The sequence below is a fragment of the Gorilla gorilla genome, chromosome X (assembly GCF_029281585.2).
Source record: "Gorilla gorilla gorilla isolate KB3781 chromosome X, NHGRI_mGorGor1-v2.1_pri, whole genome shotgun sequence".
NCBI classification, from domain to species: Eukaryota; Metazoa; Chordata; class Mammalia; order Primates; family Hominidae; genus Gorilla; species Gorilla gorilla.
This window is the reverse complement of record NC_073247.2, coordinates 117,050,026-117,064,088: the sequence shown is the minus strand read 5'-3', so window position 1 is coordinate 117,064,088 and position 14,063 is coordinate 117,050,026. Positions and strand designations below refer to the sequence as shown.

At 39.2% G+C, this 14,063-nt stretch overlaps 1 protein-coding gene across 1 annotated transcript in view; it reads right to left on the bottom strand.

Moving 5' to 3' along the window:
• The window catches only part of IL1RAPL2 (interleukin 1 receptor accessory protein like 2), a 1,227,386-nt gene that overhangs the window by 503,468 nt on the left and 709,855 nt on the right, over positions 1–14,063 (bottom strand). The window contains exon 5 of the mRNA XM_004064643.3: positions 6,390–6,543. Coding sequence (XP_004064691.2) covers positions 6,390–6,543 — 154 coding nt within the window. The remainder of the gene's footprint in view (positions 1–6,389; positions 6,544–14,063) is intronic.

The window sequence follows — 14,063 nt, the reverse complement described above, 5'->3', positions numbered from 1 at the left end:
ACATCATTTCACCTAAGTTTTAGTTTATTTCTCTATAAATTGGGACAATAATAGTAACCACCATAGGGGCCCAGGCAGAAAATTCCCCTTGGCCCTCTGAAGATTTGCTGAAAAATCAACTCACAAAAGGCAGAATAATTGGAGAAAAGCATATACATTTATCTAACATGTATATGCTGTATACACAGGAGCCTTCAGAATGAAGACCCAAAGATACAGGGAAAATTGCCCATTTTTATGCTTAGGTTCAGCAAAGAATGGACAGCCATGTAGGCATATGATTTGATAAAAAGACTATGATCTAATGCTAATGAGCTGAGTGGGGAAAACCGGCATGGCCTGTCTGTCTAGATTCTTCTGGGCTTCTCTGAGCACACATTCCTTCCAGGACCCTCTCTGGAATGGGGACCTTATGACCTATAGTTAAACAAGGTAGGTCAAATAATTTCTTTGTGGCCAGTTTTCACACAGAGAAGTGGAGAGAAAGTTAGAGTAATATTTTTAGGTTTTATGGCTGGCTTTGCAGGAAAGGGGTTCTGGTTTCTATGACCTGCTTTGGGGAAGAGGGATTCCAGTTTCTATGGCTAGCCTCCGGGGAGGGTGGGGAGAATGGGACTGAGAGACAGGAGGGCAGGAAAAGGTCAAAGACAAACTTGCTTATGAGTCCTTCATTTTGAAGTATTGTTTTCTGAGCCCCAACACCACCCTCATATGTTGGTTGTGAGGACTAAATGAGAAAATGAATGAAAATCTCTAAACGCAATGTATGCTGCACAGTGAGCTCTCAATAGATAAAAGCTCTCTGGGAGCCCTTTTTATGATTATTATGGAGTTGCTGGCTTAGAGATTACTTCTGTTATATTATCTGTATTCAGTCAAAATCCCCACTACTATTTATTTCACCAACTCTCCACCATATTGCTATGTTCCACTGTTTTTTTCTAAACTCACCCTCCCCTGCAAAATCTCAGCATTAACAGTAGAAGGATAAATAAACTAAGAGCCAGGACCACAAAAAGTGTGTTTTCCAGCCTGAATGTGAAATTGCTTCCTCTGTGTGTAAATAGCTGCCATTTTCCACACCAGAGGAAAGTTTTTCTAACAAGCTATGTAATCTAAATGACACCTGCAACAAGGCACTACAATTAAACTTTGCAAAGTGGAATTAAAAGCATTTGCTAAAGCCATGCATTTGAACATATTCACCAAAGACTGATCCCAAATCCTACTTGGTAGTTTTACCCCAAGCTTTATATCCAGATTGCTTTGCTACTATTGCTGAATAGTAATCTAGCAGCAAATCTTTGAAGTATTTTCAAGGAATAAATCCTTCTTGCTATCATATTCAAATGCCAATGGGTTAAGAGATTACCCCTAATGTGTGAAAAGTCTCCAACCAGGGACTCTAGAGCTGTCTACAATAATCAGGAGGAGACGTGTTGTTTGCATATTCACCAGGAAACAGGTTAGTGGTTTCTTCTAAGTAGCTAATGCTCATGTCTAAAAAGCTGCATAAAAGCATGTATTTCTGAATGATTTGCCAGGTGAATGGTGAATTGCCTTCCAAATAAAGATAATTAGTTCTGGCTTCCTTCTTGTGTCCATTTTGAAGAATCCCTATAAGTAATGTCTGCCTTTGACCTTCTTTTTTTATTATTATTATACTTTAAGTTTTAGGGTACATGTGCACATTGTGCAGGTTAGTTACATATGTATACATGTGCCATGCTGGTGCGCTGCACCCACTAACTCGTCATCTAGCATTAGGTATATCTCCCAATGCTATCCCTCCCCCCACCCCACCACAGTCCCCAGAGTGTGATATTCCCCTTCCTGTGTCCATGTGATCTCATTGTTCAATTCCCACCTATGAGTGAGAATATGCGGTGTTTGGTTTTTTGTTCTTGCGATAGTTTACTGAGAATGATGATTTCCAATTTCATCCCTGTTTGCGGACGACATGATTGTATATGTAGAAAACCCCATTGTCTCAGCCCAAAATCTCCTTAAGCTGATAAGCAACTTCAGTAAGTCTCAGGATACAAAATCAATGTACAAAAATCACAAGCATTCTTATACACCAACAACAGACAAACAGAGAGCCAAATCATGAGTGAACTCCCATTCACAATTGCTTCAAAGAGAATAAAATACCTAGGAATCCAACTTACAAGGGATGTGAAGGACCTCTTCAAGGAGAACTACAAACCACTGCTCCAGGAAATAAAAGAGGATACAAACAAATGGAAGAACATTGCATGCTCATGGGTAGGAAGAATCAATATCGTGAAAATGGCCATACTGCCTTTGACCTTCTTAAGGCAGACTTTCTCTTCTTATCCCTAGAGACTCTATCCCATTATGTTGCTCACTCTCTCCTACTCCTCTTCTCCTTTTTCCATTATCACCTGTACTACGATTCTCACCTTCTTATAACCAACTCTCCTGTCTTACTTTTTCACTTCAATTAGCCCTCCGCACAAATTCAACATGAGAATAAAGAAAAAACTTTAAAATAGCATATAGTCACCTAAAATATGCTGCGGGAAATAAAACTGTCGCTGTATGCATCATTAGCAAATGACCTAAACATGCTACTGTGCACGTCTATTTGTTGTTAAACCCTTCCCTATGCATCTGCAGCCTTTGAAGGAATAAAAAGAAATTTCCACAATAATATAACAAAAGTCTGCTACGATTTATATAATAAAAGTGTTCCAGAAAAGTTGCATTTAAATCAAATCCTGTTTTAATGCAGAAAGAAAGCTAACTATTTAAAGAAATACTATGGCATATATGGAGAAATAATTTCATTAAAGCAAATGATAACCTTCTAGTTTATCAATTTTGAATATCTGGATCTTTTTATATTTGACCTTCTTAAAGCAAATAGCACCTATGTACCTTTAAGAAACACTTGTTTTACTGAAGTTATATTTCTCAGAATCATAAATTTAAAAAGAAGTCAGAAAATAAGCTTTAGAAATTTGACAATCTTTCAAAATTTGCATAAGGGAAATACACCATTTAAAGAACCTCTATTTACATAATTTTGTAATTAACCACCTCTATTCATGTCATATTGAAATTCTTATCCCATGCTAAACCCAAAACAAGTATGAGTGGTTACTCTTTAAATAATCCTAGCCTTATATTTTGAATTATGAGAAGACAATCTGCTTGTTAATTGTTTTCATATTATTGAGCATACAAAGCATGGTATAAGTTATACAATGTTCCAAAAAAGAATAAACCTTTACAGAGCAAACTCTTGAACTTCCATACCAAGTAGCCATTTTGTTTCTACATCAAGCATAACATTTGAACTGTGTGAATAAATACACAAATATGATACTTTCTTATATGAATGACGACCACTGACCCAAGGATAATCATATACAAATTTTGAATTATCTTTTCCAGCTCCTAGCTTGTTGCCTGGCATGTAACATGTACTCAGTAAATATTTATTTAAGTGGTAAGTGAATAAATGATTGCTTTCCCTAGTTGAAGTCGCTTTTACCCACACACTACCTTGACACATTTTCCTTGGTTACCATGATCTCTATTTTCATGGCAGTTCCTAGAAATTTAAAGGAAACCAATTGGGGCCTATAAAAATCAGTGTGTGTGTGTGCATGTGTGAACTAACATACTCACAAAATAATCAAACCTATGACTTTGACTTGTTAGCACCATTCTCTTCTCTAGTGTCTCTCAAAAACATGATCCTTGGAAAGCATAAAACAGAATCACCTGGACAAAAAGGTAAATTCCTAGTCTTACTGACGTACTAAATTAGAATCTAAGGGAGAAATCTGAGGATCTGTATTTAGAGATCTTCATCTTCACCCTATCTGGGTCCCTTTACATGATTCAGATGCACATTAAATTTTGAGATCCTCTGCGAGGTATTCAAATGAAATTTTAGATCTGTAGTTAAAACAAGTAAACTAACATCTTATAAAATATACAAAATAAGTAGCTCTAGCTCTCTTTTCCAGAATCTAAAATGAAATGAAAGAAGCAAATGCGTTGTCAACAGAACCCATTTGATGTGAGTGAAAAGGAGGTTTGGTGTTTACTTTATTCTGGTTCAACTTGAAACTCAAGCCAAGTACTATAATGTTACAAGATTCAGCAAATGATCCAAAATGGAAGTGCTCTGCAAGCCTCTCATAAGGATTAGTGACTGTGGCCAAAATGATGATGCTGCAACACTTTGTGCATGGTCAGGTCACTTATTAATAATGTACAACTGCCCATGATTGAATTTTCTGCCATAAATGAGGCAGGGAAGTCTAGTTCATGTTGAAGAAATCAGAAACTAATCAAAAGCAGATCTTTGCTATTTGGAATTGGCCCAATATGGTAGTTATTTTGAAAGCTCATGGGGAAAAGAGCATGCAATTCTAATCAAAAGAATTTTTAAACTTTCATAGAAGGCACTCTACAAAATCAAACTAAGAAGTAAAACTATCATTTATTAGTACAGAGAGTGAAGTAATATATATGTATATTATATATTAGTTTATTAAAAATATATATTTTGTGTTCCCTGTGCTAACATTTAGAATTTTGAAAAAGACAAAAACAATCAATCCCAAGGATCAAAAACCTAATTAAATATATGGGTTGTAGCAATGAACTTAACTCAGCAAGTATTAATTAGTTGACTGATTTTAACACTATCTCAAAAAGGTAATCCAGACCTTTTTGAACCTTTTTAAACAAAAATAAAATAGAAGAAAAAATGTATTGCTAACATTAGAAAGAGTATGTTATAAATTAACCAACTGGCTGATGTTGGCATTAGATGGTTAAACAAGTAATGCCCAAGTACATTAATCATAAGTCAATTAATGCAATCAGTATTGCAATTGTCTAGGTAATTTCGAAGTTTATCATGGCTTGGATATTATCCACAATAGAAATATGTATGTGTATACATACAAACATACACACACATACTTTTTAAATTGTTTATATTTAAGGTATACAACAAGATGTTTTTGTTATACATATACATAGCAAACTGATTACTACAGTCAAACAAATTAGCATATCAATCTCCTCATATGTTTATTTTTGTGGTAAAGAGCACCTAAAATCTACTCTCTTAGCAAATTTTCAACACGCAATATTATATTTATTTTTCATTTTTGAGACAGAGTCTTGCTCTGTTGCCCAGGCTGGAGTGAAGCGGTGTGATTTCAGCTCACTGCAAACTCTGCCTCCTGTGTCAAGCAACTCTCCTGTCTCAGCCTCCCTAGTAGCTGGGATTACCGGCACATGCCACCACGCCTGGCTAATTTTTTTTTTTTTTTAGTAGAGACAGGGTTTCCCCATGTTGGTCAGGCTGGTCTCAAACTCCTGACCTCAAGTGATCCACCTGCCTTGGCCTCCCAAAGTGCTGGGATTGATTACAGGCATGAACCACTGTGCTGGCCTCAGCATACAATATTATTAACTACATGCTGTACATTAAATCACTAGACTTATTCATCCTATATAACTGCAACTTTGTATGCACCTTTTGACCTACACTCCTTATTCCCCACTCTCTGTCCCGTATGCATTTTTCTACTCTCTTTTGCAACACATTCAACTTTTTTTTAGGTTCCACATATGAGATTATAATACACATGACAGATATAATAATAGGAAAATTAGTCAAGATTTGTTTGTGAGCAATAGTAAGTAGATTTTTTTGTCATACAGTTTCTCAGGTTCCATCACATTCATTGTAAGGGATCTCTTTTTGGTATTAGATTCTGTCTTATGTCTCTGAAAATTACTTCCTAAAATTCTCTAACAAGTAAGAATATTCTGAGTTTATCCTTCCACTAGTTTACATTTTGTTTGTACTTCAGATTTAAAACACACATGCATGTTCTTCATTTGGAGTTGCTCTAAGAATCACTAGAAGCTCACAATAACATCACTCACTTATGGAGAATTTTGTATAAATGATATTTTGGATGCAGTCTAAGAAGATTTCATTCCAAAAATCTAACAGACTCTCATTCTAAAATCAGCCTTCACCTACAAGGAGATTCCACAAATGGGTTAAGTCAACATTCTAGAGTGGCTCCACTATATATTTTCTGAGATGTTTAGTAATAATGATACCTTGAAGAATTCAGAACCTTTCATAAAGACAGAGAACAGACACACAGCAACTAGGCCCTTGTTCTCTAAACTCTTTTTTCATATTCCATATATTGCTTTTACTCAGTACAACTTATTAATAGCAAGTTTCTCAACTATCTGATTTGCAGGCAATTCTAAATTCACAGAAAGTTGACTCTTTGAACAAAACTCTTGCTTCCCAAACTAAATTATACTTAAAATCTCATTTGCCGTAATTTTGTAGAACTGATTCCTACCTGTAACTTTCAATTCAGTTGTTCGTCTTACAAGTTTTCCTTCATATTTAAGTTCACATGTGTAATTTCCTCCATCTTCTTCTTGAACTTCTTGGATCAGAAGAGCATTTCCTTTCTGTATTATTATGCTTCTCCACATTTTTGGCTTGCATTCCTGCAGACAAAATATTTGCAAGTAAGCAAAAAATAGAATTTCACAGACTACATCTCAGTACCAGCAAGTTAGTACTTTTACTTTTTTGTATTCTTCTCTTTCGTTTTCAAAATATATAACTAAGGAGTTAAGTCAATGACCAAGAAAAATCACAAATGTGTCCTACTGTATCCAATTCTAATATCACAACTATTGCACTACAAACCACTTTAAAGGCCTGACCCCAAGAGCAAGAAGTCTTTAGAGGCATTCTGAAAAAAATAAATAGAATAGCATAGAGGTTCCCCAATTACAAGAGAGGTATAGCAGAACCTTAACAGTCACTAAATATTATTATAATGTCCTGGTTCCTTCTATTTGACAAGGATATTTCCTAAGAGTCCTAAGAGGACATGGTTCACTTAGCCACTTAGTATACTCCAGGGGAGTCTTAGGCATTATTAATCTTTCACAATAGGATTTTATATTGGCAATGAAGTTTACAATTGTTTCATTAATTACTCCTTATTATAAAAACTAATACTAGTACTCCAGAATCTCCCTTCTTGTAATCAAGAAATCCATGTGGGGGTAGAGAGGGAAGGAATATAAAAAATTAAGGACTTCTCTAGAAACATAGCTAGGTAAAATGAGGACATGCTTTGTTATAGTAACAGCCTGGAGAAATCATCTACTTACTTTCTGAGTTCAGTGATATATAACCACAGAACAAGATTTGGGTTTTGAAGCCAATTATCTTACTCTCCTGATAGGAATGTGAGGGAATCTTGCTACCAAGATTGGACTTCTCTAGAAAGGAATGTTTAATACTTTTCCAGAAAGTGACAAGGATATAACAATATCCAAGTATGTAAGAATATTCAGGCAATTATCTTTGTCTTTTAGGAATTTTTTTTCAGACTACTTATTAGATATTGCCCCATTCTGGCTATCATTCGCCTCAAATGTTCTACCAAAGTGGTAGCCAAATGCTGTACAAACATCAGTCAAGGTGTAGGGGATAGCTGTTAGGGAGTGCTGAATATTCAAGGCAAAAAATATTTTATTGCCGGGCACGGTGGCTCACGCCTGTAATCCCAGCACTTTGGGAGGCTGAGACAGGCGGATCACTTGAGGTCAGGAGTTTGAGACCAGCCTGGCCAACATGGTAAAATCCTGTCTCTACTAAAAATACAAAAATTAGCTGGGCGTGGTGTCACGTGCCTGTAATCCCAGCTACTTGAGAGGCTGAGGCAGAAGAATCTCTTGAATCCAGGAGGCAGAGTTTGCAGTGAGCCGAGATCACGCCACTGCACTCTATTCTGGGTGACAAGAATGAGACTCTGTCTCAAAAAAAAAAAAAAGTATTTTATCATGTAAATTCTGTCTGTCAGTTAAGGCAATAAATAAATTGATTTTGAGGTAGATGATGTGAACAATAATTGAGAGCACTTTTTACTTTCCCCACTATGGTGTATACAACATCTGCATCTACCACTCCTCACCTCTGCCTCCACACGCATATCTTAAACATTCATGTAAAGTTAGAATCTGTGCTGACTCTCAATCCCCAGCTGTGAGTGCTTGTGTGTTTGTGTTCATGTGTGTGTGTGTGTGTACGTGTGTGTGTAAGTGATCTGAGACAGCAAGTACCCATTTTTTTCATAACAACATTTTTTTTCTTTCATGTTAGCAGGAATTTTGACAACAAAACACACAAACTGGTGCTTTAATTCACAAGTATAATATTTAAGAGATATGCTTGCTTTATGTTCAATACAACTACCCACACACATTGTCAGAGAGTAAATAAAAGTAATACTATTGAGGGCATGTAGATATAAGGCTGCTTCACTCCCTAGGGTCTTCCTGAAGAACAGTTAAGGGCCTGTCTGAAATTATATTACATACCATGTCTGGCAAGGTTTATCACCTATCTGAGATTTGCTTCTGAGTTAAACCTTGGGATATAAGGTTTCTGGGAAAATGAAGAAGAAAGTCTGAACACAGAGAAAAAGAAACAGCCCAGCTGCCACTGCCGTCATACAATAATAATCCACAATTATTTTCACATTGTTTCCAACTCTGATAGCCTCAGATTTCTAAAGAATCATTCTGAAGGTCATTAAACAAAAATATGGTCCCTCTGGGCATTTTGAGAGGAAAGGAAAATGAAAACTGAGCTGCTGCGCTTTCACACAACAGTGGTGGGGGTGGGCAAATAAGCCCACACACTCATTCAAAGACAAATGGTGTCATTTTCTAATGTCATTTTAGGGAAAGTCCATATGCAATTAATTCTAACAATTTTCATTTTCTCTGCTCACTGTTTTGCTTTTTTTCCCCAGGAAGTAAAAACTAAAGAGTGTATAGGAATTAGAAAATAACTCCTGATGAAGAACATCCTGGAATCTTTATATGTTCTTTGGGAATGATCGAGATAGCCCTATGTGTTTTCCAAGCTGCCATCTAGCCTTATAAAAGGTTCTTTGTGTCCAATAGAGGATCTTTATTTTTTTTTAACTGTGGCATAAGAAAATGTTGTCTTCAGGTCACCAACATCCCTCTAGAGACAATGTAGTGTAGATGAAAAGGCAAACTGGCTTTAGGGTAAGACATCTCTAGGTTAAAATGTGGGGCTCCCCCAAGTTCTGTCATCTTCAGAAAATTTGCTTATGGGAATAATATTCACTACCATGTGAGCAGCCAGAATCCAGAGGCTTGCAGGTTTATTCATTACATTCTTGTTGGGCAGCACCATAAGGAGTGGTCATACAACACAGACAATTTCTAAAGGTTCCCATCCTGCCTCCACTAATATGCCTTTTGCAAAGTTACTTTGTTGGCTATTCTACCTCAGTCTGGATGCCTATATAGACTCTCAGAAGTCTTCCAGGCTCTTGGTTCCATTATCGGCACTCTTTCTCCCAGTAAGCTGCTGGCTGCTAGGCTTACTGCTGTCATTACTTCTCTCCTGCTCACTAACTTCCTAACGAACAGACAGTATTGCCATATGTATTAGTCTGTTCTCATGCTGCTATAAAGAAATACCCAAGACTGGGTAATTAATAAAGAAAAGAGGCTTAATTGACTCACAGTTCTGCATGGCTAGGGATGCTTCAGGAAACTTACAATCATGGAGGAAGGCACCTCTTCACAGGGTGGCAGGAGAGAGAATGAGTGCCCAGCAAAAGGAGAAGCCCCTTATAAAACCATCAGATCTCCTGAGAACTCACTCACTATCATGAGAACAGGATGGGGGAAACCACCCCCATGATTCAATTATCTCCACCTGGTCCCTCCCATGACACATGGGGATTATGGGAACTACAATTCAAGATGAGATCTGAGTACAGACACAGCCAAAGAATATCACCATACCCCACTGCTCCAGCTGTGTTTAATTCTAGCAACATACTAGGCAAAGAATTTGAAGTGCATAGGTCAAGTCTCAAGATGGTTGTCCGAGGCCAGGACAAACCACCAAAGGCTCAAATTTGAGCAGTTCCCTAATACTGAACTCACTGTGTAATCCTCCTACTATTTATTGTCCCTGGGACTATTAAACCTCATCAACTTGAAAATTTTGCTGAGAGCCCGTCTTGCTAGAGTTGCTTAAGTTCAACAATCAGATCTGTTTTGTGGCCTGGCTATCCCCTCATAGAGTAGTTTGTTGCAGGACATCCTTACCCAGTCAACATAATGTCAACACTTAAAGCCCAGCTTTTTTTCCCCTCTCTCCCCACCTTCCTAGGTGGCAAATGTCCCGTGCCAGTAGCTGCTGGGTTGAAAGCCCAGAATGCACAACTGAGATATCTGTTTACTAAGAACCCTAAAGTAACCTGTTGCCAGCTAAATTTGGATCTTGGAGTTTCCAACCTGAAATATTTACCACTGTACTCATAGTCTACTTCTGAGATATCATCATCATCCCTACAGGTGTTTTTTAAATCCATTTGATTTGGTGGTTGTGGTTACTTTAGTGCCATTCAGAGCACATGACTCATTCTTCATGGCAAGAACATCAGGAAGATTGATTTCAATATTTCTTCTGATTCTGAGGTTTAACCACAAAGCAGCTATGTGACCACAAACTAACCATGTAACCTCTAGTCCTCAAACACCTTTGTTTGAATACCCAACATCCACCCCTTAGGCCAACTTTTCTCCTTTCCTCTGGAGACTGTATTCTCCCACAGGGCATCTAAACATCTGTTTAAAAATCTTTAGGGGGCCAGGCGCAGTGGCTCATGCCTGTAATCCTAGCACTTTGGGAGGCCGAGGCGGGTGGATCACATGAGGTCAGGAGTTCAAGACCAGCCTGATCAACATGGAGAAACCCCGTCTCTACTAAAAATACAAAATTACCTGGGCATGGTGGTGCATGCCTGTAAACCCAGCTACTCGGGAGGCTGAGGCAGGAGAATCGCTTGAACCCAGGAGGCAGAGGTTGCGATGAGCCAAGATTGCACCATTGCACTCCAGCCTGGGCAACAAGAGCGAAACTCCATCTCAAAAGAAAAAAAAAAATCTTTAGGGAAACTGAACTGTCTGCAGTTTAAAGATGGAAGAGACAATTAGGAGCACGATTGCAAATTAGATATGAACCTTGTCCTTTTCAGCCTATCTCTACTCCAAAGGCCTAGGATAACCAACTACAAGGAGCCCTTCCCTTCCAAGCTCTGTTTCTCCAACTTTCTATCTTCACGGTATTAATGTTGATATTGGTAGCCCACAGTGGTTAAGAATATAAGTTCTAGACTAAACACTTGGATTAGAATTCCAAGTAGTATGTTTTTGAGCATGCTACTAAATCAATCTAAGCTTCAGTTGCTTCACCTATTTAAAAAAAACAGGTGGTGATAATATTTACCAATTGGGGTGATTATAAAGATTAACTGAGGTGATATATGTAAATGCCCTGTAATATAGGGCATCACATGCTAAAACTACTCAATAAATATTAACTATTAGTCTATTATTTTTATTACTTTTAGTACTTTGCTTTCAGGTTATACATGTGTTATGATATATTAATGATCATCAGGAATTAATGTGACTCAATTTTCTATAGCAGTCTAGAGACAATACTTTAACCTAAAGTTATCATTCTAAGGCTGAGATTAACTTCTGGTTTCTAGTCTGACATGTAAAGGGCTTAGAAGTCATCACTACTATCCTCACAACAAGAAAAAAGCCAAACAAACAGAACATCAATAACCATTTTCAGATCCATCAGATAACTGAGGTCACAAAGAAAACTACTACCCCAAAAACTGGAGAGACAGGAGAATATAGAGAATCACAGCTCACTGGGAGCAGAAGCAGCTGCACGAGCCAGCAACTGGTATGAACTCTTTACCCTTTTCTAGCTTTTGACATGGAGAAGGAAACTATCCAACTCTAGCTCCTTTTAGCCTTTGAAGTGGAGGAAGAAAAAAAGCCAGCTCTAGCCCTTCTAGCCTTCCTGTCTCAAGTAGTGGGTGGGAGAGAAGCTGAGAAGCACTTGTGGTCACAGTTCAGAGACAAGGTTCACTAAAACACTGAGACCTAGTCATAATATTATATAGCACTTACTCTCACCCTGTATCTTACCAACACATCAATTAGGACTCCTGTCTAATAATAGGGCCTCACAGTTTAAAGAACTGCACAACTCACATCTTATTTAAGAAGTCTCTAGGGAAACCCAAAGACAATAGAAGAGTGAAAAACAAGGACACCAGAAAGAACTGTAGCCTCTAACACCAACAATTATAGAAAACAGTAAAAACAGCCTTACTCTTAGCCAGAAAAATTTAAAAACCTCACACTAAAGGCCTATTTATCTCAGTTCCTTTTTACCCAGTCAGTACATCATGTCTGGGTTTCAACGAAAAATTACAAGGTATACCAAGTCAAAAAACAAAACAAACAAACAAACAAACAAAAAAACAGCTTGAAGAGAGAGCAAGCATCAGAAATAGACTAAGATATGAAGTGGCCAGGATGGCTGACTAGAAGCAGCTAGCATGTGTGGCCCATAGAGGAAAAGAAGGGGCGAGTAAATACAATACCTTCAACCGAAACATCCAGGTACTCACATTGGGACTAATCAAGAAAACAACTTGACCTGTGGAGAATGAAGAAAAGCAAGACAGGATGACGGCCCACCTGGAAGCAACATGGAGCCAGGAGAACCTCCCCTGTGCAGAGAAGTGGTGAGTGAATGTGTGACCACAGGAAACCACGCTTCTCCCACAGATCTTTGCAACCCTCAGATCAGCAGATCTCCATATGAACCCACTCCACCAGGGCCTTCAGTCTAACAGACAGAGCTATGTGGAGCCTTGGCAGAGCAGCCACTCAAGCATGTGAGGAGACCCTGGAGTCTTATATACTTGGGCTTTCCAGAAAGGGTAGCTGCAGCTCTGGCAAAGTGGAAGGTTAGACCTCCAAACATACCCCTAGGAAAGAGGCTGAACCCAGGGGGCTGAGCAGCAATAGCCTTCAGGCCCCATGTCCACAGCACCTAACAGAACAAGACTTGGAATTCCAGCTAGCCACCGGTAGGGGCATTGCACCTCCCTAAAAAGGAGCTCCCAGGGCCAGGGGCAGGGGGAATCTTTGCTGTCTGGGTGACTTAGCCATTCCAGCCTGCAGGCTTTGGAGAGTCTAAGCTGACCAGTGGTGGAAGGGATCTCCCAGCACAGCACAGTTGCTCTACCAAAACGTGGCTAGACTGCTTCTTTAAGTGGATCCCCGATCCTACTCCTCCTCGCTGGACGGGACCTCCCAGACTGGGCCTGCAGCCACCCCTGCTGGTATTTTCCAACCAACAGAGATTTGTAACCTTCCCAGGATGGAGATCCAAGAGGGAGGGGTGGGCCACCATCGTTGCTGTTTGGGTGACCTAGCCATTTCAACCTTCAGGCTTTGGAGAGTCCGAGCTGACCAGGGGCAGAAGGGATTCCTCAGCAAAAAACAGCTGCTCTACCAAAATGTGGCGAGACTGCTTCTTTCAGTGAGTCCCCAATCCCTTTCCTACTCACTGGGCGGGACCTCCCAAACTGGGCCTCCAGCCACCCCTGTTGGTGTTCTCTGCCTAACAGAGATTTTTAACCTCCCTGGGATGAAGCTCTCAGAAGGAGGGGTGGGCCGTCATCCTTACTGTTTGGGAAACTTAGCTGTTCCAACTTTGGGGCTTTGGAGTGTCCAAGGCAACCAGGGGCTAGAACAGACCCCCAGCACAGCAGAGCTGCTCTACCAAAATGTAGCCAGGCTTCTTTTTTAAGTAGGTCCCCAATCCCATTCCTCCTCACTGAGTGGGACCTTCCAACCAGGGTCTCCACCCACCTCCTTCAGGTGACTTTGGGCTAGCAACAGGTCCATACTTCCCTGGGATGAAGCTCCCGGAGGGAGAGGCAGGCTGCCATATTTGCTGTTTTGTAGCCTCCACTAGTGATACCTCCAGGTAGTAGAAAATTCAAGGTGACTACTGACTAAAGCAGGCCTCCAGCATACTACAGCAGCCCTATGAAAAACTGACCAGATTGTTATGT